Source organism: Neolamprologus multifasciatus, chromosome 7 (genome assembly GCF_963576455.1).
Source record: "Neolamprologus multifasciatus chromosome 7, fNeoMul1.2, whole genome shotgun sequence".
NCBI lineage: Eukaryota > Metazoa > Chordata > Actinopteri > Cichliformes > Cichlidae > Neolamprologus > Neolamprologus multifasciatus.
The window spans coordinates 31,209,467-31,236,061 of record NC_140445.1 but is presented as its reverse complement, the minus strand read 5'-3'; the positions used below and the strand labels follow the sequence as shown (position 1 = coordinate 31,236,061).

Here is a 26,595-nt window from a genome sequence, read left to right as displayed (position 1 = left end):
TCAAAATGATCATGAGAACGGTGAGCAAAGATCCCAGAACCACACGGGGGGACCTGGTGAATGACCTGCAGAGAGCTGGGACCAAAGTAACAAAGGTCACCATCAGTAACACACTACAACGGCAGGGAATCAAATCCCGCAGTGCCAGACGTGTTCCGCTGCTGAAGCCAGTGCATGTCCAGGCCTGTCTGAAGTTTGCCAGAGAGCACATGGATTATACAGCAGAGGATTGGGAGAATGTCAAGTGGTCAGATGAAACCAAAGTAGAACTTTTTGGTATAAACTCAACTCGTCGTGTTTGGAGGAAGAAGAATACTGAGTTGCATCCCAAGAACACCATACCTACTGTGAAGCATGGGGGTGGAAACATCATGCTATAGGGCTGTTTTTCTGCCAAGGGGACAGGACGACTGATCCGTGTTAAGGACAGAATGAATGGGGCCAAGTATCGTGAGATTTTGAGCCAAAACCTCCTTCCATCAGTGAGAACTTTGAAGATGAAACGAGGCTGGGTCTTCCAACATGACAATGATCCAAAACACACCGCCCGGGCAACAAAGGAGTGGCTCCGTAAGAAGCATTTGAAAGTCCTGGAGTGGCCTAGCCAGTCTCCAGACCTCAACCCCATAGAAAATCTGTGGCGGGAGTTGAAGGTCCGTGTTGCTCAGCGACAGCCCCAAAACATCACTGCTCTTGAGAAGATCTGCATGGAGGAATGGGCCAAAATACCAGCTACTGTGTGTGCAAACCTGGTAAAGACCTATAGTAAACGTTTGACCTCTGTAACATAACCTTTGTTGGCAATAACAAAGTATTGAGTTGTATTTTTGTTATTGACCAAATACTTATTTTCCACCCTGATTTACGAATAAATTCTTTACAAATCCTACCATGTGAATTCATGGATTTTTTTTTCACATTCTGTCTCTCACAGTTGAAGTGTACCTCTGGTGCAAATTACTGACCTCTGTCATCATTTTAAGTGGGGGAACTTGCACAATCGGTGGCTGACTAAATACTTTTTTGCCCCACTGTATGCTCTCTCTTTCTAGTCCCTGTCAGTACTCTTGCTGCAGCATTTTGGATTAACTGAAGGCTTTTCAGTGAGTTTTTTGGACATCCTGATAATAATGAATTGCAGTAGTCCAGCCTGGAAGTAATAAATGCATGAACTAGTTTTTCAGCGTCACTCTGAGACAGGATATTTCTAATTTTAGAGATGTTGCGCAAATGGAAAAACGCAGTCTTACATATTTGTTTAATATGTGCGTTGAAGGACATATCCTGGTCAAAAATGACTCCAAGGTTCCTCACAGTGTTACTGGAGGCCAAGGTAATGCCATCCAGAGTAAGAATCTGCTTAGATACCATATTTCTAAGCTTTTCAGCGCCGAGTACAATGACCTCAGTTTTATCTGAGTTAAGAAGCAGAAAGTTAGTGGCCATCCAAGTCTTTATGTCTTTAAGACATTCCTGCAGTTTAACTAATTGGTGTGTGTTATCTGGCTTCATGGACAGATAGAGCTGGGTGTCATCTGCATAGCAGTGAAAATGTATGCTATGTCTTCTAATGATGCTGCCTAGGGGAAGCATGTATAATGTAAACAGAATTGGTCAGATCAAATACTGACTTTCAAGCTTGCTAGAACAGTACAAACTCTGCTTTTTCTATATCTATTATATTTGCATTTGTTTTTGCAGATTTTAATAATCTATTTCCACCTATTTCCCTTTTTCCAAGAAAACTATAAAGCCTCAAGACTTGCACGGTACTGTATAACCAGGGTTCATTTGATGCACACAAGATTGCAGTTTAGAAAATGCATAATTTCATAACCAACAAAGCTTGTTTCCACCCATCTTTCAGATAGTTATTACTAGGGGTGGGTTTTGATTATCGATTTATTGATTAAAATAGATTCTGGCTTGGATAACGTGATATCGATTCATTAAAATCCAGAATCGATTTTTAAATATACATTTATTTTGCCCGAAACGCCAGAATCTCAAGTTAAACCTCACAAAATTTCTACAACCACAAAACAACTAAAACTATGGTGGCCCTGAGAGGCCAAACGGACTGCAACTTCAGAAAACGCCAGCAATAAGAAAAACGCTGCAAAAGCACACAAAACACAACGGAAATAAGAAAAACGACAACAGAAATAGGAAAAAACACAACGGATATAGGAAAAACGACAACGGAAATAGGAAAAAAGATCCGACAGACCAGTTGCAGAAAGCAAAATAAGTTCCGGACCCCACGTGACTACCAGTTGTCAGGTGACCATTTTGGCAGCAACATGAATAGCGGCACCGTAAGCGGCACTGCAGAAACTTTTCAGCCATCGGGGTATTCATCCCACTTTAATTCGCATGACAACGAGCTGTATATCAAAAAAATTAATAGGTTAAATATTACCGACCCGTATAATGCTCCCAGCGTGCTCTTCAAAAGTATTTCAGCGTCCCAGATCTATGCTATCCGGACATACATAACTACCTTATAAACTTCCCATCGCACTACTTGGGGGACTCTTTAAAAGCCTACAAAAGCCTGGAGGGTTACAAATGGACCCAATCTGGCTTTGTAACAAACATTCGGCTGTGGAATCTTCAAGCAAAAAAATTCTTCATCATCACTGGAAAGGTAAGTGTCATATTATCCCAGGCAGTGTAACGTTAGCATTATTAGCGTTGTCCTTTGTTTACATTAGCTTTGCTAAAACGCGTCTGGTTGTCAGTAGCTATTTTGTGTTTTTGGTGTACTTAACCAAGATTGTTAACATTTGTAATTGTATTTATAGGTTCAACATTCCCACAGGCAATAAAACTTTTATCTGATTTTGATTCTGATCTGTATCTGTTAATCAGGAATATGAAACGTGGTTAGTAGAAATCATTTGAGATGGATGTGAAGAACAAAAAATAGTGAGCCCAGGTGACGTCTGCTATTCTCTTATTCTGATATATGTAAGTAAGAAAGCTTTCCCTTCAAAAGTCAAGTCACAATAAGGAAACAAAGTGAGAGTTATAATGTGTATTTGTTGGTTGAGCACAGTCACATCATTTTCATTTACATCACTGGAAGGGCACCACAGATTCACAGATTTTTTATTTTTTTTGCATTGTTTATTTGTTCTTCACCGAAGCAGCTAATAAAGCATAATGGAATACAATTTTGCCTCTTTCTTGTGAGATTCTATAATAGAATGAAACAGTAATGCCAGTTATAAATAAAGACAATAAATTGAATGAATTACAAAACACTTATTTCTATTAGAGCTGAAAATGTTGTGTAATACTACAACCTGAAATGACAAATAGATTGTGTTGGCCTGTACAGGAGATAAAGAAAAAAATTAACAACAGCTGTGAAATGGAATAGTCCAAATCACCAAAGTAAACTGGACCTGGGCTTGTTGCAAGGATCTGAAGTTACTAAACATTTTGTGAGTGTATACACTCACACTTAGGACCATATAATAATAAATATGTCCGTGATGAAAGTTCAGCACGCTAACGTCCTTACTCCACTCTGTATGCTCGTATGGGTCTAACCCTTTCACTCCTTTGATTTTTTTCCTCGTACTTTTTCTTTTTTTCTTTTCGTCAAGTCCGTCTTTGTACGGACCTGCCGTGTTCTCCGTCATTTTGTACATACAGTGGGGCAAAAAAGTATTTAGTCAGCCACCGATTGTGCAAGTTCCCCCACTTAAAATGATGACAGAGGTCAGTAATTTGCACCAGAGGTACACTTCAACTGTGAGAGACAGAATGTGAAAAAAAAATCCATGAATTCACATGGTAGGATTTGTAAAGAATTTATTCATAAATCAGGGTGGAAAATAAGTATTTGGTCAATAACAAAAATACAACTCAATACTTTGTAACATAACCTTTGTTGGCAATAACAGAGGTCAAACGTTTACTATAGGTCTTTACCAGGTTTGCACACACAGTAGCTGGTATTTTGGCCCATTCCTCCATGCAGATCTTCTCAAGAGCAGTGATGTTTTGGGGCTGTCGCCGAGCAACACGGACTTTCAACTCCCGCCACAGATTTTCTATGGGGTTGAGGTCTGGAGACTGGCTAGGCCACTCCAGGACTTTCAAATGCTTCTTACGGAGCCACTCCTTTGTTGCCCGGGCGGTGTGTTTTGGATCATTGTCATGTTGGAAGACCCAGCCTCGTTTCATCTTCAAAGTTCTCACTGATGGAAGGAGGTTTTGGCTCAAAATCTCACGATACTTGGCCCCATTCATTCTGTCCTTAACACGGATCAGTCATCCTGTCCCCTTTGCAGAAAAACAGCCCCATAGCATGATGTTTCCACCCCCATGCTTCACAGTAGGTATGGTGTTCTTGGGATGCAACTCAGTATTCTTCTTCCTCCAAACACGATGAGTTGAGTTTATACCAAAAAGTTCTACTTTGGTTTCATCTGACCACATGACATTCTCCCAATCCTCTGCTGTATCATCCATGTGCTCTCTGGCAAACTTCAGACGGGCCTGGACATGCACTGGCTTCAGCAGCGGAACACGTCTGGCACTGCGGGATTTGATTCCCTGCCGTTGTAGTGTGTTACTGATGGTGACCTTTGTTACTTTGGTCCCAGCTCTCTGCAGGTCATTCACCAGGTCCCCCCGTGTGGTTCTGGGATCTTTGCTCACCGTTCTCATGATCATTTTGACCCCACGGGATGAGATCTTGCGTGGAGCCCCAGATCGAGGGAGATTATCAGTGGTCTTGTATGTCTTCCATTTTCTGATGATTGCTCCCACAGTTGATTTTTTCACACCAAGCTGCTTGCCTATTGTAGATTCACTCTTCCCAGTCTGGTGCAGGTCTACAATTCTTTTCCTGGTGTCCTTCGAAAGCTCTTTGGTCTTGGCCATGGCGGAGTTTGGAGTCTGACTGGTTGAGGCTGTGGACAGGTGTCTTTTATACAGATGATGAGGTCAAACAGGTGCCATTCATACAGGTAACGAGTGGGGGACAGAAAAGCTTCTTACAGAAGACGTTACAGGTCTGTGAGAGCCAGGGATTTTCCTTGTTTGAGGTGACCAAATACTTATTTTCCACCCTGATTTACGAATAAATTCTTTACAAATCCTACCATGTGAATTCATGGATTTTTTTTTCACATTCTGTCTCTAACAGTTGAAGTGTACCTCTGGTGCAAATTACTGACCTCTGTCATCATTTTAAGTGGGGGAACTTGCACAATCGGTGGCTGACTAAATACTTTTTTGCCCCACTGTAACTGTTTTTGGGGCAAATAAAATGCAAGTAGGGATTAAAACTGCAGAATTAATTATTACCGGTGCTGGAAATGCTAGCGCTTGATGCAGTGTTTTGATTTTGCTGCCACTCGTACCCACAATGCAATGCGCAAAAGTCACGTGGTCTGTCAATCTCTGTTTGCTCTATCCATTGTAGCTTTGCTTTCTGTCTTCTGTTGAACACATCCAGTCTTATTTTTCTTCTCCTCTTCTCTGGAGACAGAACGTAGTTGAAAAAAGATGGAATAAAGTCCGGACTCAATGGATTATCGCCTAAAAAATAAACATAAACATTTCAGTATTACTACTTTAGAGCTTGCTAACTTAGAAAGCATGACAGAAAGGCCACGATGCATGCAACTATGTGGTTTTGCACTCATCAGAAACCACAATGACAGTCTAGTAAATAATGAAAATACTTATGTTACAAAGCTTGTATTTGGTAACTTACCCGATATGAAATGCTCGCTTCACAAGCGGAATCCAACGGCTGGAGTCCCATCTTTCAGTCTTGTTTTGCTTACTCCTGGCTCTTTAGCGCTAATCAATTTAGCTGGCCTTTCCGCATCTTTGGGAATGCGCTAAAACAATGGACCTTTCTTTTTTCTTTTTCTATTTGTACAACCTGGAGTGCAACAGTTATTGACCATGGTTAGCCTCCTTCACCGTGGCAGTCAGCCGATTGCTGCCAAAAGGGGGGGGGGGGGGGGGGGGGGGCACTGTATAAAACAGTAAATGAGAGCAGAAACACGGATTCTGCACAGACGTAAACACAAAACGCGCACCCAACGCATCCGAATCAGTGAGATGTCGACTTTCTCACGGGGCTGAAAGCCGACAGCTCACTGATTTTGAAGCGTCGGCAGGTGCTTTGTGTTTACGTCTTTTTTTGCGCTAGATTCTGAAGCTGCAGGTTTTATCTCTCTCCAAACAATATTGACTGAACCAGCAGCCAAAGACCATCCAAATTACGCTTCACATAAACATTGTCACGAATTTTCTCTTACTTTTGCTGTTTTGCTTCCACCACGATAAAATCACACTTCATGTAGAGCTCTCTCTCTAAATTGATAATCAAAACCCACCCCTACTTATTACCCACCAGTCTACGGTGTCGGCCGCTGGTTTTGTTTTTTGTTTTTTTTACTTACTTCCAATAAGAAAGCCTCATTTCTGCTGTTCAATACTGAACAAATTTAAACCTTTTATGCAAAATGCTTACCTGTGTCTCTAATCAAACCTCTGTAACTTTGCTCTGCTTCACTTCGTTTTTAATCTACTGCACAATATTGTAGTGGGTCAGGGCTGTTTGGGTTTTTGTTTTGACAGCTATGTTCAGTTGTTCCAAGCGGCAGCGTTATGTTGCCATGGTTACAGGTGATGCTTTCTCTCTGCGACTGTGTGTTTCTGGGTGGAGAGAGAGCCTTTTTTGGTTGTTACGCTAGAGCTGCGCCAAGCGGTTGTGTTAGCGTTGTGTGTTCGTCTGTTGAATGCTAATAAACGGAGGGTGCTCCCTGGCTAACACTGCGGGAAGCAAGACCAGACGTTACCTCTGTCTCCTCCTTATCTGAGCTCGCCACATTGGTGTCAGAAGTGGGATAGCTCACCCTCGCCGGAATGGAGAGAGATATTCAGAGGCTGGAGCAAGCTGTCGAGGAGCAGTGGCCCATCGCGACAGACGCTAGGACAGTGCTTCATGGGCTGTTTCTGCCGACTGATACGCAGAGCCCCCGACAGCTAGCAGTGATGCCTACAAAGCCAGCTAAGGTACCGAAATACAACGGGCTAATCCCGCTAGAGCCCTACCTCTCACAAGTATGGCTAGCAGCGAGGCATAGTGGCTGGAGCGATGAAGAGGCTGCTACACACCTAGCACTAGCATTGGAAGGAGATGCACTGCAGGTACTCCTTGGCCTAGCCTCGACCGACTGACCGCTGCTACCAGTGCGATGAGCCTGGCCAAATGGCGCGCGACTGCCTGGCACCCGCCCCGAAGACCAGAACTACGTGGCTTCAGGGAAACGAGAGAGGGAGCGGTGTAGCGAGGGGACCACCACTCCAGCTTCCTGCCCCCCTCCAAGAATGATGCATGGTGGTGGGCCTAGTCGGGCACATCAAGGGACTCTACCTGAGCTGCTGTGTTGAGGACCAGCCCTGCCAGGTCCTGGTGGACACGGGGTCTACCATTTCCCTAATATGACCTGGTGTGCTCCCTGGAACGTCCGGGCAGCTTGTGATGGGTTGGTCACCCACCGACACCCAGCTGATAACGGTGACAGGGGAGAGAACTGACATGCAGGGGAAGAAACTGTTGCGGATCCGAGTGAAGGATCTGGAGCTGGTGCAGGACTTCTGGCTTGCTGACATCCAAGACCAGTGCATCATCGGCCTTGATCTGCTGACCCGCTGGGGGCCTGTGTTGATACCGCGAAGCTGGCTATCACTCTTGGTACAGAGATTCTGGCCCTCCAGTGCGGTCAAAAGCAGGGAACGAAGGGGACCAGAGACCGACAAGCTGGGCTTCAGGCAGCTGCCACTCAACAGACTTTGGACGCCGGTGGCACTGGGCCATCTCTACTCGCCTCAGCCCCAGCCTCAGCCTCTAGGCCCGACAAACCTCCCTCGACCGAGACAACCCAAGCTGCTGATGACCTGTGGCAGCGCAGCAGCGTAGGTCTCACCATTGACCAGCGGCAGCGGTTGAGGTGCCTCCTGGACGAGAATGTGGACATCATTGCCGCTAGTGACGAAGACTGCAGGCAGATGCGGCTGGTTCAGCACACCATCGACATCGGCTCTGCTCAACCCATCTGTCTGCGGCCACACCGGCTGCCCCCCTCGAAACGACAGGAGAAGCGGGCCCAGGAGGCATTGGGCGTGGCTTCTGCTCAGGCCACAGCCAGCGGAGTGGGATGGCTCCCGTTGACCACGCAGCAGCTGAAGCGGGAGCAGGAGGCTGACGCGACACTGGTTCAGGTGGGGGCCTGGCTGGAGGCGGCGCAATGCCCAGGCTGGACGGGGGTGTCAGGACAGGGGCCCGAAGTGAAGGTCTACTACTCCCAGTACAACAATCTGGAGACCCACGACGGCCTCCTATACCGGAGATGGTGGGCCCCCAGTCAGGGCAAGGGTCTCCTGCAGCTGTTGGTGCCTTGGTTGCTGCGGTCACAGGTGCTCGAGCTTGTCCATGGCTCAGTGGGGGCTGGCCACTATGGGAAAGCCAAAACTCTCCGCCTTCTCAGGCGATGGTTCTACTGGCCTGGTTGTCGACGGGATGTGGAACTTCATGTGCACTGCTGTGACACCTGCACTGCACGGAAGGGCCCCACTCAACGCTCCACTGGCCCTCCGCAGCAGCACCAGGTGGGGGCCCCGATGGAGAGAGTGGGAGTAGACATCCTAGGGCCTTTCCTTGGCGGTTATGGACTGCTACACGAGGTGGAGGGAGCGGCCGCAGGTGGTTCATGACCACACCCGCCAGGCCCAGGCCAGCACCGGAGTTTGACTGAAAGGAGCCTGCGACACCAGGTGCCGAGGGGGAGCTTCCGTGCCTGGCGACAAGGTTTGGGTGTACTGCCTGGTTCACAAGAGAGGAGTGTCCCCCAAGCTCTGCAGTCACTGGCAAGGGCCGGCAGAGGTCGTGGAGCGTCTAACAGAAGTGGTGTACCACGCATGCGGACCGCATGCCGGGCCCGGGGCGCATGGTGGTGTTGCACCAGAACAGACTCTCACCGTACTGACCGCTCGCTCCAGCATCCGCCGGGGCAGGGGATGCTGGTGGCATCCCATGTTCTGATCCGAGTGACTCTTCCTCCGCCAGTGGAGATCAGTCGGTGCGCCGAAAGAAGACACATGGACATTTGCAGGACTTCGTGTTGGGTAATGGGGTTGTCAGTGACGACTGACCCCTTAGGTGAGGGCTATGTAGAGGGTCAGGGCTGTTTGGGGGTTTGTTTTGACAGCTATGTTCTGTTGTTCCAGGCAGCAGCGTTATGTTGCCATGGTTACAGGTGACGCTCTCTCTCTGCAACTGTGTGTTTCTGGGTGGAGAGAGAGCAAGACCAGATGTTACCTCTTTCTCCTCCTTGTCTGAGCTCGCCACAATATTTTTAAGGTCATCTGCTATAAAAACCCAGACCAGGACAACCTCCTTCATGTTTTTCTGTGTTTTACCCTCAGTTACTTCGACACAAAGGAATCTGCTGTGATGCTTATGTAACAGGGTCATAAATCACATTGTTATAATTACACAAAATGTGTCCTAAACCCCCAAACTGTTCCTTTTATACCTGACTTTTAGGACCTCCAAGCCTGTAGTTATGTTCATTATCAGTTAGAGCCCCTCCTCATTCTTTTCTTCTTCTTCTTTGGTGCAACCCTATAAATACAGTGTACCCCTTTTGCCTCTCTCCTTTTCTACTATTCCCCTGTGGGAGAGGTTGGTATAATTTCTTTCCCAACACTGTAAAACACACATATAATTCATATTTAGCCACCCTGATATTTCTGATTGCGATTTTAGTTCAATTATTGTCATTATTAAGCCTGTTTTTTGTTAGATGTTATAAGTGTGTAGTATGTGTGTATCATAAATGTTTTTTAGGCGCCATAAATGCTAGCATGGATATATACTTCTTGCTAGCTTGGAAGTTGTGGTGGGTTGAGCTAACCCTCTTCCCCACTGTTTGTATTTGGTCGTAGGAGCTGGAGTGGGCAAATTATTTACTTGGAGGCCTTTCTTTCTTTTACCTTTTTTGATCAGGTATGTCGGATTGCATGTTGTTGTTATTGTTTTATCTTATGTCAAATATGTTACGTGTAAATCCATACTTTATGTTCAATGTAAAAATAAATGCCAGCCCCTTTTCTACAATTCCCCTGTGGGAGAGGAGCTGGAGTGGGCAAATTATTTACTTGGAGGCCTTTCTTTCTTTTACCTTTTTTGATCAGACACAACGCAGAATCACACCGGTTACACTTACACCTTTGATAAAGTCTCGCAAGTGTCAGCTTTCTTTTAATAGATATAAAAATATAAATATGTACTGATAAGTGATCAGAATTATAATATTTCTGACTGTCTGAGTCAAACATTTCCCCGATTCAAATCGAATCGATCAAATCGATTCGGGACCTTGTGAATCTGAATCGAATCGATTCTAGAAATCAGTGACGATACCCAGCCCTAGTTACAGTTTTTCTCAGTTGCTTTGGTGCATTTCTCACAACAGAATTAAACTTTGCACAATAGTTAGTTCAACCTCCACAACATGTAGTCGTTTTGGCACAACCTTGTGGCAGTTTCATGTTCATTTCCAAAGGCAAATGCCTTTGGACATGAAGCAGTTGAGTAAGTACAAATATCTAAAGAATGGTCACTTTTGACTTGCTATTCATCACTATCTCCTTGCTTTTATCATGAATGTCACAATTATTTATACTTGTACCGGCTGAATAGTCAATTTCCTTACAACTAATAGTCTTCATTTCATTGCTTGTGTCAGTGCACTCAAAATTGTTGAACATCTTGTCAAACAATTTGTACACCCATTTTGAAAACCCTATTTTTAAGGAGTTTCCATGAAAATCTCCATAAATTACTTTTCTCAGGTGAACCTTATCTCACACTAATGAAAATTGGTGTGTGTTACTCTTACTTGCAACCAATGAAAAGCCTCTTCTAGCCAGTCACAGGTGAATCGCGTTACAGTATCCCCTACTCTAAAGTATATATATAATGTAAACCAACAGACAGGATTGGCATGAGGTGCATACTGAATCTACAAAACTGCAGAACATGGAACGTCAGCCTTGTGGAAGAGGGGTGAGGATCGGTGGAGGACGAGGACAAAACCGGGTAAGAAGAGGCCAACCACATAGACACGTTCCTGACGAAATCAGGGCAACACTTGTGGATCATGTGATAAACCATGGCCTCACAATGGCCGAGGCTGGTCGAAGGGTGCAGCCAAATGTTGGGAGAACTACTGTAAGTTCTATTATTCAGACATTTTGTCGGGAAAACAGGTGAGCATACTGTAATGTAGTTATTCAGCACAAACTAATTTGCTCTGCACTTTCATAGTCATACAGGAGACTTGCATTAGGACATGACCTTATAGATCTTTACATATAGACGTACTGTAACTGAAGCGCAGACTTGGCCCAGGTGTGGCATAGTGTGCTGTGGTACAATACAGTAATGCTGTAAAGAAAGGAGTTTTGAATGATAGTCCTGTAACAATTACTGTAAGCATGTTTGCGCTTATTTATGTTTGTGTTTTTTCATCTGCATCTCAAAAAGGACTGCCAGACAACCTAGAAGAGGTGGAAGAGGTCCACTTTTGACTCCGCAGCAAGAGGAAAGAATTTTTGCAATGGTGGCTGCAAACAACGCTTTGAGACTGAGAGAAATACAAAGAACTGTCGTAGAAGATGACACCATCTTCGGAAATATTCAGTCAATATCAATTTCCACCATAGACAGAGTCCTCAGACGGAATGAAATGTCCATGAAGCAATTGTACAAAGTACCATTTGAACGGAACAGTGATCGAGTGAAGGAGCTCCGTCACCAGTATGTACAGGTAAAACATGTTTGCATATGTACTTCTGTTTACTGTAAAAGTTTAGGTCATGTACTGCACTTACATTTATGCATGTTACTGTAATCCTATTTACAATTCAAACTGTACAATCTATTGTGCCAAATGCACCATTACAGACTTTTTTATTCTCATCCTCTGTATAGCATATCCTGGAATTGGAGGCCAGGGAACCCCTGCACACGTTTGTATATCTTGACGAAGCGGGATTCAATCTCGCAAAAGGCAGACGGCGTGGACGAAATCACATTGGAGAAAGAGCCACCATTGATGTCCCAGGCCAACGAGGAGGAAATATTACAATGTGTGCAGCAATCTCAGAAAATGGCGTTCACACCCATATTCCTCGTATTGGTGCATACAATATACAACACCTGTTGGCTTTTCTGGACGCTCTTTATAGGGACCTAATCCCACAAAATGAAAGGGATGATCCTGGTGACAATCGGATAATGTATGTAGTGGTTTGGGATAATGTTAGCTTCCATCACTCTGCTGTAGTCAGGCAGTGGTTTGCAGCACACGACAGGATGCTTATGGAGTTTCTTCCTCCTTACACTCCATTCCTAAATCCAATTGAGGAGTTTTTCTCTTCCTGGAGGTGGAAGGTATATGACAGGCATCCACATACCCAAATGACCCTGCTAGCAGCTATGGATGCAGCTTGTGATGACATCACAGCAGAGTCCTGCAGAGGGTGGATTCGACACTCCAGAAGATACTTTCCCCGATGCATCGATAGAGCTGACATTCGCTGTGATGTTGATGCAAATATGTGGGCAGACAGACGGGAGCGTCTAGATATCAATGATTGATATGCAGCAGTGTCTGTTTTTCAGGGGGTTTTTTTTGTTTTGTTTCATAACTACTGCAGTAAGGTTTACTCTCTAAGTGAGTTTATGTTTGCTGTAAAATGTTTGATTTACTGTATTTCCCCAGTTGCACAATGCTGTGAACAGTTTCAATTGAATATTATCAAGAGTGCATATGAAGTGTCTTGATTTTCCTTTGCAATTTATGGTTTTCAACATGCCATGCATGCTGTCCAGACTTGACATGTCATTGGGAAGCACCTACAAAGAAATCCGTCACAATGAGAACATGTTCAAACCATTTGATTTCGTGACCAAATGTGCTGGTGTTATGACTTGTAATTGTGACAGCCCTGACACTTTGATATAAGTACTTACTTTTGATTAATATATTATCCGTTTTGATTAAGGGACTTGCTTTTGAAGCATTGACTACTTATTTTGAGCAACTGACTTGCTTTTGAACAACTGACTTTTCTTTTTGATGAAGTGACTCACTTTTGCAAGTTATCCACCATGTTTTGCAGTTTGCACTAATTGTTTTGAGAAGAGCCTTAGTAGTGGTGCAAAGTTTAATTCTGTTGTGAGAAATGCACCAAAGCAACTGAGAAAAACTGTATTACCCATATAGTATGAAAGATAATGTCACAACTAGCCAATGTAAAATGCTTATTTATTAGACACTTTTTAAAAATAATTACATAACAATTATAAAGTAAAAAAAATAAAAAAATAAAACATGACATACAGTAGATAACAAATGATGTACAGACCACTGAGTTTCAATGCAAAGTGCATTAACAAAACAATCTGTAGAGGAGAAAGCAGGAAACGGCATGTTTCAGAATTCATAACAGCAGTATTTATTTTTTGAAGAGGGGCCATATAGGATATTTAGGATATATTTAAAGGGTAGATGTTGATGAATATAATATTTCATGTTAAAACCTTAAAAATGTACCATATGGTTGGAACACAGCTTTCAGTATCATTCCCCATGCAGGTGTATGACTTTAAGGTGTCCTCTGAAAATGACAAATGAAATACTTTCCCAATTCTGCAGGGGCCCTAATATGACTGGAATGCAATATGCACTTTATAAATAATGACTGTGTAATGACTGCACAAAGGTCAGTCAGTTACTGAAGGTTCAGCTCTAATGATCAAAATGGCTGCAGTCATGTTATAAATTAAACATGACACAATATATAAATTTTAAAAACATGTTCTTTAATAAATACCTTTCTTAGAATGAAAAAAAAATGTGATTGAAAGGTTTGCAAATTGCAATGATTAAAATGACTACCTGAAATGGATTTATATGTCTAGCATGGTAACATCCCACAATCACCTTTATGTCAGTCCTAACAGCAAAATTAACATGAAAAAAATGTGACTTTGTCAAAATCAAAATAATTAGAGTCATATTTTTATGGTGATCATGCACAGACACAAAAATTATAAAATAAAATGATGTTGGTTAAATTCACACAGCTTTAAAAATATTTCAGTCCTTGACGCCCTATCAAATCAACACAACAGATTATATACAGAGCAGAAAAGCTTACACATTATAACCACAAATTTCAGGAGCAGTTGTATAAAATCAACAAAATAATGGATCTGAAACATTATTTGAAGGAAACTGGTGCTCACAATGATCTATGCCACATCAGCTAAACTAGTAGGGAGCAACTACCTGGTGTCACTCTTGATAAAATACATCAGTAAAAGAAGGAAGATGTGTGCGATGGCACCTATATAAATCTACACAGATGCGTACATTAGTTTATTTGGAGTACATGCCCTAAATTAAAGTTTTTAATTTAAAATTTAATTTATTTTTTTTTAACTCTTGTCTAACTTTTGACTGGAATGGTCATAACCACAGCTAAGACTAGTTTTCACAACAAAACAAACAAAACAATGTAGGAAAAAAAGATATATTGGTGAATAGTTAACAGAACTTATTTAATGTGCTCAGTATGATCATCACTAAATAAATAAACAACAACATAACACAAAAACAGTTAAGCTACCACAGTGTATTTTGTCTTTCTTTGACCTCAACATTTACATTCTTGATTGTGCCGCTGTGGTCTTCTCAGCCACGAGAAAGACAAAAGCAGCGCGTACTTATCTGAGGTCTTTCAATGAGGTTTTCTCAGCATTAGTAATCATTTTGTGTCCTTACATTTTTGACTGTTTTAATTACAACCGTGTTCATGTTCTACCACATTCTGCTAAGAAAAGATAAAGTTGAGCACTGCAAAGGGCAGTCACTGGAACAAATAGAGGCAGATTAAGTGGGAATGGAGTGACATTACCATACTAAAGAGATGTGCACAGTAACTGGTAATACAAATTGTGTGCATAATCTCAGAGTTGCTAACCTCTTATAATGTTTAGGTTAATCTATAACTGTCATGCAGGTTACAAGAATTTACTGAGCCAGTGTTTTCAGTCACAATATAGACATGGGTACCATCACTTTGGGCATCACTCAATGCCATTGTATATGCACTTGCCTTAATCATTCCCTTCCAACCTTTGAAAAACCAAAATGTACCAAATAAAAAGGGGGAAATTACATTAGATCTTGACAAATGAAGTATTCAAGTAAAACAATATTTACTGACATACATTGTGTAGTTTGTTAAGAACAAAACAACCTAACAACAAACAGTAAAAACCAAAATCATTAACCCTCCGGGGGCTGGATTCAAAAATCACAGCAAAGATCATAGTTACAATCATTCAAGTGTTCCCTTAATTGTCTTAGCACTATATAGTATATATAAATTAGTAGTCATTTTGGTACTTAACAATATTTAGTAAACTAATAAATATAACATTAAGAAATGAATAAAAAATAACTTACCACATTTCCTTCATTTTAGCAAAGTGTGAGAGAAGCTGCGCTTTTCTCGTTGCTGCTTTACTGTGAAGTTGTTTTTAATTAATTAGAGCACAACTTTTCATTTTATTAAAATGCACTAAAAGCTTTGCAGCATGTGACGTTAACAAACAAAATGCCAAAAGACAAGCTGGCACAGACAGCACCGTCAACTGCACTTTTCTGTCATCAGCTGACTTTGCCAAATCAAAACTAATACACAGACCACTGCAAACAAACCAACCAAGCAAACTTACTGGTGTAGGAATCATGAAATGCCTCCATTTACCCTTTACTGCTGGCTCCCTGCATGCTTTGTTAGTTCTTGCTATTAAAATGAAGCTAGTGGGTGTCGGTGGCCAAAGATTGTATGTTAAAAGCAGTAGTGCTTTAAACCTGTAATCTTTCCAGCAGGGGAAAAGCCCACTCATTACAAAAAAGAAATCAGATTTTATGGAAGTAAAATAACCCTACTTTTCTATTGACTTATGACCACCGTAAACACTTTACTAATGAGTTTATGCTTTCAGTCATCTTATGTAATACTAAATTATGTTCACTTTGGAAACTGCAGTCGCATTCAGGATAAAACCAGGGAAAAAGCAGGTTACTGTCAGAGCACTGTTGTGTATGTAATGACTAAGTGTCACAACCACCACTCGTTTGCCAGTTTAAAAGAAAAGAAAAGAAAGAAATAATACTTCAAAACAGGTGCCCAAAAACCACGATGTTCTATATAATTACTATAGTCTATGTTACGTATTAAATATTCCTATAGTAAACAGAGTAACACAGAACTGAAGTGAACACAGTGACCCCATTTACCCACCAATCCAATCCAGCTATTAGTTAGTTGCGCTGATATATGACACAAAAATCAGATGTGATGTACTGCATGGGAAAAGCAGCATCATCACTTAAACTGGCTTTTACAGCAGGCTTCCTTTAAAATAACTCTTCTGTCTGTTTTTCAGTAAGTGGCTGTCCAACTGAATCATTTGTTATTTGTATGTATTGCTTTTAGTGTATTGCTGTAAAGCAATTACTATAACCCTCAGTCCAAATTTTTTTCTGGAAATCAAGTCAACATTTTACAAACTTAATTTGTTCCCTCGTGCTTATTCAGGGCTGCTTCTTTTGGTCAGAATGGATCTAACTGGTGAAACCTGGAAGGAATATACACTAGATTTTTTTTGGGGAAAAAAAAAAAAAAAAAGTGTGGCTAGCATTTTGTACACTCGGTGTACAGTTAACAACAGCTCCAAATATAGAAAAGAACGCTTCATCAGATGGGCTTATAAAGCAAGGTGGTGACATATTTCTTCTTATAGCGATGTGTTGCACTGAGTACCATCACTCCGTCCTGTGACAGAAAGACACAACACAGAGGAAAAGTCAATTTAAAACCTCACACAATGCATGCTTTCAACTAGGATGGAAACAGTAGCATCAGTCTTACCATGTACAGTTCCACCATGCTATAAGCCAGTATGGTTAAACTGTAATTGGTAGGGCTATGGCTTTTTTAAAGACACACATGAAACCAGAATTGCAGCATCATGGTTGCAGGCCTCCCCCTACCAGTCAAGTTGCAGTTCACACCCAAGTCTGTTCAGACTCGCATATAAATGTACATAAAGAAAAAAAAAAAAATGAAAGAAGAAAATACTGGCAACCGCCAGCCTCCTGGTAGACACATCTATGGTACTGATTTCAAAATCCTACGTCACCTTGTTCTGAAGTTTCTCGTATTAACAGTGTTGGGTTTATCTTGGCACAAACACCGCTGGAACGCGAGATCAACAACTGCACGACAAACAAGGCAAGAAGGTACTCTCCGTGTTTGTGGCTTGCGAGGGAAGTCAGCCAAAATTGAGGAAAAGATTTTTATTTTTTATTTTATTATTTTTATTTTTTTTTTATTGTCAGAAAGCAATCATTCATGAATATGCAATTACAAATACACGTGATATTCTTAAGCAGGCATATCTGAACAACATCAGTGTCTGTATTCTGTGTGTGTGGGTGTGTTTCCAGCCATACTATACATAGACATTCGACCTTTCAATGAACTTAAACTGTGTGTATGCTTCCTCTCATCTCATGGTAAACAAGTGCACAGAGAATCTTATCAGACCTAATAAGTAGGGCTGGGCTATATCATACTGTTCACGGTAATACCGGTGTAATTTTCGGCAACAATAGGAAAATGAAATATCGCGATAGAATATGGGTAAAACGCGTATGCGCAGTGCCTATGTTTACATACGCACATGGCGGCGACGCAGCATGAGAAGAGCCAAAGCGCATCGCTGAATGAAACAGATGAACCAGAACTGGTTTGTAAAAATGCTGCAACTTCAGTGGTGTGGAACTGGTTTAGCTTTCGTCCGTCAGATACACAACAAAGCACTATCTTTGGTAGAACATGCTAGCGGGCCGTCGTTATTACCGTGTTGTTTGGAAAATACGGCACACTTAAAATCAATCCTTTGATTTTTCTGAAAATCAACAGAGCCCCTTATAATTCCGTGTGCCTTATGTATGAATTCTGGTTGTGTTTACTGACCTTGAAACGATTTTATGTCGTACACGGCGCTCGAAAATCTGTCAAATGTTTCAGTACGACTTTGCTAAGCTACGAAACCGCACCGCTTGATGGATTGTCGGAGCATTATGGCTATCGTAGGCAGGAGCCTCGCGGAGTGATACGTACTGCGCTTCGACATAATATTACCGTATTGTGTGTGTATAACCTCTTTTTAAGTTTTGTGGATATTATACATGGTTATGCTGAGGATATGTCGTCCAATTTCTACTGGAAATGCCTTTTGGTTAAACTGTCAGCAAGGAATTTACACTGTTACATTTTTATATAACTTTAATGCACATAAAAAACAGCTGCATCAAAGTTGTGGAGTTGTAAAGTATTTTGTCTAGTGTCAATTATATCGTCAGTTATATTGTTATCGCAAATTTTCAAATGTATATCGTGATAAATATTTTTGGTCATATCACCCTGCTCTACTAATAAGGATATGATTTTTATCAGCACACAGATGATTATATATTTCTAAGCATAAATGATTATATGTTTCTAAGCACAAATGACAATATAGAAAATATCACCCTTACAAACAGGACTTTCAGAAAACATGACCTCTGACCTTTAAGTTGAGGTCATGTTTTCTGAAAGTCCTGTTCAGAAAACTTTTAGCAAATACACTTATGGCATCAATTTGAAGGTGATGCGTCACCTTCTTCTCAAGTTATCACATTCACAAACTTGAATGGGTGCCCATGGTGGGAGTCCTTCATCAAATCACCTCTTCAATAAGCTCTGACATGAAGTGACATTATTTTGCAGCATTCGAATCATAATATACATTATAAATAAAATATATCAATTAAATTGTATTACTATTGAAATGTGTCAGATAGATATATAACACCCAGCACGCCCCTGCGGGCGGTTTATCCTTCAAGCTCGGGTCCTCTACCAGAGGCCTGGGAGCTTGAGGGTCCTGCGCAGTATCTTAGCTGTTCCCAGGACTGCGCTCTTCTGGACAGAGATCTCCGATGTTATTCCCGAGATCTGCTGGAGCCACTCGCCTAGCTTGGGAGTCACCGCACCTAGTGCTCCGATTACCACGGGGACCAACGATACCTTCACCCTCCACAGCTCTTCTCTGAGCCCTTGGTATTTCTCCAGCTTCTCGTGTTCCTTCTTCCTGATATTGCTGTCATTCGGAACCACTACATCGATCACTACGGCCGTCTTCTTCTGTTTGTCTACCACCACTATGTCCGGTTGGTTAGCCACCACCACCACCACCATCTTGTCCGTCTGTATCTGGAAGTCCCACAGGATCTTAGCTCGGTCATTCTCCACCACCCTTGGGGGCATTTCCCATTTTGACCTCGGGACTTCCAGGTTATACTCGGCACAGATGTTCCTGTACACTATGCCGGCCACTTGGTTATGGCGTTCCATGTATGCCTTGCCTGCTAGCATCTTGCACCCTGCTGTTATGTGCTGGATTGTCTCTGGGGCATCTTTACACAGCCTGCACCTGGGGTCTTGCCTGGTGTGATAGACCCCAGCCTCTATGGATCTTGTACTCAGAGCTTGTTCTTGTGCTGCCATGATTAGTGCCTCTGTGCTATCTTTCAGTCCAGCCACTGGTAGGATTTCTGGATATCAGCCACCTCCTCTATCTGCCGGTGGTACATACCGTGCAGGGGCCTGTCCTTCCATGATGGTTCCTCGTCTCCCTCCTCTTTCTTGGGTTTCTGCTGCCTGAGGTATTCACTGAGCACGCTGTCAGTTGGGGCCATCTTCGTGATGTATTCTTGGATGTTCGTTGTCTCATCCTGGACTGTGGTGCTGACACTCACCAGTCCCCGGCCCCCTTCCTTCCGCTTAGCGTACAGCCTCAGGGTGCTGGACTTGGGGTCAAACCCTCCATGCATGGTAAGGAGCTATATATATATATATATATATATATATATATATATATATATATATATAAATAAAAGAAATTTATAAAAATAAAAGCTTGCTTTTTTTCCTTTTTTCTTTCCACAGGCCAGTAACACTGAGTCACTGACCTGGGACTGTTAGGCTGCAGACTGAATTATCCTAAACATTAACTATTAACATTAATTATTAACATCTACACTATCAGAGTGTCTGTTTGTGCAGCAGGAAACGTGGCCTCAAGCCTCAGTTCTGAGAATGGTGATATGCTCACTTTTCTTCATTGCTCCACATGCTCCTTTAAAGGTTACGGACACACACGGTAACTCATTCACTAGCACATTTAAACACACAGACACACATGGAGGTGCACAAAACACACATAAACACACTACCTCATCCAGGAGAAGCAATACTGTCAGAACTTGCCTTCTAACGTAACAAAGACTTCCAAGAAGACCAAGTAAAGGCTATTTTATATTATGCCTGACTTTTGTTTGACATTGCTGTACTATTTATTGCTGCATTTGATTTCAATATCTCATGAATACAATGAAAGGGTTTATTTGTTAGTTAAGTTGTAAGCTATTAAAAGCACTGCAATTTCTAGAATTGAACTGTCTGAGCAGTTCGTTTAAAAGTATATTTTAATCAGATTACTCAACCAGACATAAGACATAATGAAATAATGTGATGCATATTCAAGATTGTCACTTAGCAGAATTACTAATATATCAACAGTCATTAAGAAGATGAGAAATTACAATTAGTAAAGTTTCAACAGAGCCACTTAGATTGTCCCCAAAATGCAAGTTTTTCTCACAGGTCACGCTGGTGAACATAAAGTCATTCAAAAATGTGTTTAAGCTAAATACAGCAGCATTTTATTTGCTTCATGTACAACTACTTAACAACATTACAAGAGAAACCAAATGGAAAAAAGTGAATATCTGACCACCCACTACCTGAAATGGAAAATACACAGTTTATTTTGTTTTCCACTCCTTTTTTTGTTGACATGCAGACATTTGCTGTGGCTATCTTGAAATGCAAGTAAAGTTTGTTTTTCCTGTCAGAGAGTTGAAAGAAGGAGAATTATCTGCCCTTCATCTGTTCTTCTGTTCCATTTATCAGCCTTTTTGGCATAGCATAGATTCAATCTGCTGTGCCAACAACATGCAAGCTTGCTAAAAGCAGAAGCAGCAGCAGCGCACACTTTCTGTTAAAATGCTTACAAAGCTGATCAAGTTTTCTCACACACTGCCGAAAAACATCAAACACAAAAATCTTAGAAGACACCCTGAAACCTTACCTTAATGGAAAGTGCATAGAGGTGGTTGAGCATGACATGGTTGGGTTCTGGGAGCAGTGCAGGGTCACACTGAAACAATGACAAACAAAACAACAAAATTTAAAATAAATGATCTGTATTATTTATTCTTGTGGATGCATTTTTTTCACAATTTTGTTGTACGTGTACAATGACAATAAAGGGCTATTCTATTTTTATGAAATGCGGGCAGGGGAAAGTGGGAATACGCCAAATTCATCTCAGATTACAGCTACTTACAGAAATCCCAGTGTCTTTGTTAAGGATGACCTGTAGAAGGTGAGGTGGAAGAATGGGTGGAGATTTTAACTTCTCTTCCTGTTTAGGGACATAAGAATCCTGATGATATGGCCCAGGAGGAGAGCTAGAAAGGTCTGAGGGGGGAAAAAAGGGGAAACAGTATGAAAAGAACATTAAATTATTTTCAAACCTATAGATTTTAACAGCAATGTTTAAATCCATTAAAAAAGGCAGGAACAAAAAAAGTTGGTCTTTAAAATGAATGAAGATTCTTTTTGAACACTTTTATACCCCTGCTTCCAGACATGTAGTCTGGATCAGTAAATGTAACAAAAAAAAAAGCACAGATAAACAGTGGCTGTCAGCACTCACCTGACATGTCAGAGCATTTCTGCGAATCCACCATTAGCGCATCAAAAACCTCAAAGTCAGTCTTCTTTACCTGAATGATATTGTTGACTGTGCCTAGCTGACTGGTTACAACAGGCTGTTAGGAAGCAGGAGACAATAAAACTCACAAATAAAGCTCAAAAGTATAGACCAAAAAGACATAATTTATATAATAGCAGGCCACTGTTTGCTTTAACAAGCATCATGATGTGAAGCAAACCACTTAAGCCTCTTAAACTAATGTCCACCCATGACTACTCTACCTCTAGTCACGCCCCTCCACTGCACCATTTGTCCTGATTACCATATGTGTGTGCTAATATTTTATACACTTGTTACTATATTTCTGAAGAGAGAAAAAAAATGTTTATTGTTAAAGCATGACATCAGATAAGGTGACTCAGATACATGCCTGCAGTCAGTCACGAAGCCAGCTCATCATAACCTACACTAGTGGCCTTAATACACTCACAAGTTATTACTTATAATGTAATGATAATATTACTGCATTAGTGAATTTATGCTTTTGTCTACCCAGACTTTACAGGAATGGCAGAGCTGCAGTGCCTTTAAAAACTGAAACTGCTGCAGATTTTGTGTTGAGGTCTAGGTAAGTAAAGTAAAATATGCTTGTTTGACAACAGGTCATAAATGACTGTGAGAGTAACGGCTTACCTCAGCTGGGTCGTGGGTCCACTGACCATCCACATAAAATTTGTACTGATGCTCCCCCTCAGGTAGATCGACAATTGCCACAAAGGTGTTCTGACTTTGATAGATCACAAACAAAAGAAAAGAAAACATTTGGCACACAGGTAAGTTAAACCAGCCATTTACAAAGAAGAAGAAATCCCATGTACCTATAATACATAGATTTGCCTTCTTGGCTTGTTCTACTAAACCTTCCTCATATGCAAATAGAAATAAAAGAAATCTGTTAAAACTCGAGTTTAAATCTCAAAAGATAAAGAGCCAGAAATTCAACCTGAAAAACATGTTCAGATTTATAACATGCTCTCACCTTCTAATAAGGGGAATTTTGTTGGCCCAGTTGTTGAAGGATCCAGAGAGGTAGACCTCCTTTCCATCTCCTTTCCAGCGAAAGACTGTCGGTCGTTCCAGAGTTGGTGCTTTGTCATCTGATTCTAAGTCTTGCTGCCAAGCAAGGAACTCCTCTTTCTCTAAGGGTGCCTTAAATGCATATCATACACAAGAATATTGTTTATCAACAAGGATTAGAGTTTGAAGAAATCTACAGGGCCAAGAAGGCTATAAATTCTACCTGATATGCACCTCTGAGAGAGCAGCCCAATTTACCTTTATGTCCTCTCCGTGAAAAATATCAGCATCCTCTGGGCTATCCATGAGGATTTTTGGCCTCTCGCCCTCTTTGATACCTCGGCTGTCCCTCCGCTGCGCCTTCTCTCCGTGGCCCATTGCAGCCCTCTCACTGCTTGTATTCCCCATGGCTTTGTCTTCTGGCAGGCTGTTACAAGGTCACTGCAAGTAGAGTTGATTCAGCTGTGTAAAGAAAGCCGTAAAGTCAGAAGAGACTATATAACACCTTACAGATTTATTTATAACTGCTAAAGGCTTACTGGTTAAAATGTTGCTTTTTAGGCCTGCAACTCTCAAAAGAGACATTTTTAGGTACCAATACTATTTATAGTGACTTCTGCAGTAGAACAAGCTGAATCATGTGGGCAGACTACAACTTTTCCATTTCTAAGTGTATCATACTGAACAACTATAAGTTCCTTTATTGACTCCAAAACAATCCCTGGGACGTTAATAACAGATATCTTGTATATGTTTCAGTGTCAACTGTCTTGTTATGTTAGTTTAAATGTGATCCTAATAAAACACGTCTTTCAGCATGATACCTAATTCCTCTAAAGGATCGGTGTATTTGTTTGAGTATACCATTCTCTCTGGAATACATTTACATTGCTGCAGGTCATTTATAGGCCTATAAATATAACACTGTTCCTTACACTTTTAGCTTACACTCAGTTATTTGCAATATAAAATACAATTACAGAACAAAAACAATTTTCTAGCCAACACTCTGACCACACTTTGTTGTTCTTTTACTTATAGAACAATATCATGGAATCTGCACTGCCTGCTCTGTCAGTACACACAAGTAAAAGTAAGACAACCTTTTTAAAAGAACAGCAGAAACCATAGTTACAGTAACGGATTACTTATTATTGACCTCATAATGTTACACAATGAAATAAAACTCTACCTGAAACACTCCCACAAGTGACACTGGAGGTTTTAAAGTCAAATGATGTCTTACTGTTATGATATCTGCCAGTTTATTTTACTTTAGGAAAAGTATGAAACTGTATTTGGAAATACCACTGAATGGGAGTGTTACTGGAATATTCTAGTATAACTTGGCTATTTTTGGTTACATGATATTATTTATGGAAGACGATGTCAAACAGGTGTGTACATGTATGCGCAGCGTGTTTAGCTCTTATCAGCACTGTGTTTACATACTAGCATCAAAGGCTGTGACATGCCTGCGGTTATGTTAGCTCATCTTAACGTCTAAGCTCCATTCCAACTTCTGTGGCCTCATACTCTAAATTATACCAAATAAACACGAGGCTGTTGTAAGACACATGAAATAGAAGCTATGAAATACAGCGTTACTAAAGCTTACATTGGGTAACCTACTAGCATATGTAGCCCAAACATGCTACCTGCTTCGACTTAAAAGGTGACACCAACTAATGAATACAAACACCGACAAGAAACGTAGGGTTGTTTTGTTTACCTGAGAAACGTTTGCCGTCGTAGATATCGATGTCGACCTGTCAACTACCTTCCATCCCACACGACAACAAAAACATTTGATCCTTCTAGCAGAATCCGGCCCCTGTTGCGCATGCGCACTTCATCCAAATGCAAAATATTAATGCACCCTGACCTCGTGAAAAGCAAAATATTATCCATCACTACTACTGTCGTTTATTGTCTCATAAACTACTCTTATCCATAATAAATCTTTTGGTTTAATGTTCGACTATTATAACCTTTTACAATTTAATTCTCTATGATGACAGACGTAATGTCACGTACTCAACACTAGATGGAAGAGTGGGTCAAGTAGCCTGCAATGTGGGTCAGTACAATAGATATAGAGTTGTGTTTAATGAGCCAATAGAAGCATGAGACTTTTTTTTTCTTTAATACAGTTTAATGCAAATGTGCAACATTTGCTATATTTAAAATGCACATAGCAATCCTTCAAATCCATAGAAAAACACTTCTTTCAGCTTTGATGATCCACAGACTACCTGCCTCCAACTTGACCTATCCCTGGCATCCTTTGATACGACAACCCTCTGCATAGTCACCTTCACTACATCCATGAATCTTCTCTGTGGTCTTCCTCTTTTCCGCTGGCTTGGCAGCTGCATATTTAACATCATTTGCCTATTATATTCTCATATCCCTCCTGTGCACATATCCAAACACAGACAAACCCTGAGCTGTACTCATTTCTAATCCTTTCCATTCTGGTCACTCCAAATGGAAATCTTATCATCTTCAACTCTGCCAAGTGCAGCTTTGCCTCCTGTCTTTTTGTCAGTGTCATAATCTCCAATCCATACATAAACGTAAATATAGATGCAGATACTGATAGAATATGTTAATAGTAGGGGTGCAACGATACACAAAATTCACGGTTCGGTTCGGTTCGATACTTTGGTGTCACGGTTCGATATTTTTTCGATACAAAAAAAATGTTCATGCCTTTTTATTAATTTGTCATTTATTAAATTTTCACGGCACATTCTGCACCACATCTCTGTGCGTTCATCATTTGTTTGAAGCCAGCTCACCTCCTGCAACCACTTTTCAGAGAATACGCGCTTCTTTTGTGGTTCGGACTCCTTCTGACATTTCTTTGGAGGTGGAGGAACATCACAGTAACTGCTTAAAGGAGCTTCTTCGACATCTTTAAGAGTTCTAAACAAATGTCTGTCCTCCTGAAAATCTTATGTACGCAAACACGCGTTGCAACTTCTTATCTTGTGCGGGTTTTTATTTTGACAGCGAATGCGCACCTGCGGACCACTTATGTGCAGCCCTGGTTATTTAGCTCGTCATATTGCAGCCACAGAAATTCTTTTGTCCATGAAACCATAAAGCTGCACTTTCTTTTTTCCTTATAGTCTGATTTGTCATAACCTTTCCGTTTTGTGGTAAGCTTTTCTTTGGCTGTCACTTCTTCACGCTGACCTGTCTTATTTGGCTCAGCAGAACTAAAATATATATCCTGCTGCTTTTACACACGCACTAACATAACGCTCAGCGATTCTCTGCGCGATCAACCTCTCACATGTTTAAGCTGCGGGAGATTTCACTTGTCATGTTTGCATAGTAAGCTAACGATTGATAAGACGATGTCAGAGGAATTGGTGCGCAAATTATCATCACTCACCAATCAGTACTGTCGCTCTCTATACACAGTTCACGCGATTGCAAAGTGAAAGCAAAAAACAAGCGCAAATTCAAACGCGATTTCAGTA

General features: G+C 41.3%; 1 protein-coding gene and 1 long non-coding RNA gene across 3 annotated transcripts; both read right to left on the bottom strand.

The window, feature by feature from the left end:
- Positions 1 to 6,414: 6,414 nt before the first annotated feature.
- Positions 6,415 to 10,752, bottom strand: LOC146514567 (uncharacterized). Its single transcript, XR_014875028.1, has 3 exons — positions 10,259 to 10,752; positions 9,362 to 9,491; positions 6,415 to 6,839 (listed from the first exon to the last, which is right to left on the bottom strand). It is a non-coding gene; the product is annotated as an uncharacterized LOC146514567 (long non-coding RNA).
- Positions 10,753 to 14,538: 3,786 nt separating this feature from the next.
- prkab1a (protein kinase, AMP-activated, beta 1 non-catalytic subunit, a) lies at positions 14,539 to 24,968 on the bottom strand. Of its 2 annotated transcripts, none has more exons than XM_085165937.1 (8): positions 24,834 to 24,968; positions 23,360 to 23,563; positions 23,064 to 23,233; positions 22,718 to 22,811; positions 22,025 to 22,139; positions 21,653 to 21,786; positions 21,395 to 21,463; positions 14,539 to 16,965 (listed from the first exon to the last, which is right to left on the bottom strand). In XM_085165937.1, exons 2-8 carry the CDS (start codon positions 23,507 to 23,509, stop codon positions 16,888 to 16,890), a joined length of 810 nt encoding a protein of 269 aa, XP_085022063.1. In that variant the 5' UTR covers positions 23,510 to 23,563; positions 24,834 to 24,968; the 3' UTR covers positions 14,539 to 16,887. The 2 variants fall into 2 exon arrangements, with proteins under 2 accessions (XP_085022063.1, XP_085022064.1); XM_085165938.1 differs by having other exon boundaries at positions 23,360 to 23,542; positions 24,834 to 24,962.
- Between the last annotated feature and the right edge of the window lie 1,627 nt (positions 24,969 to 26,595).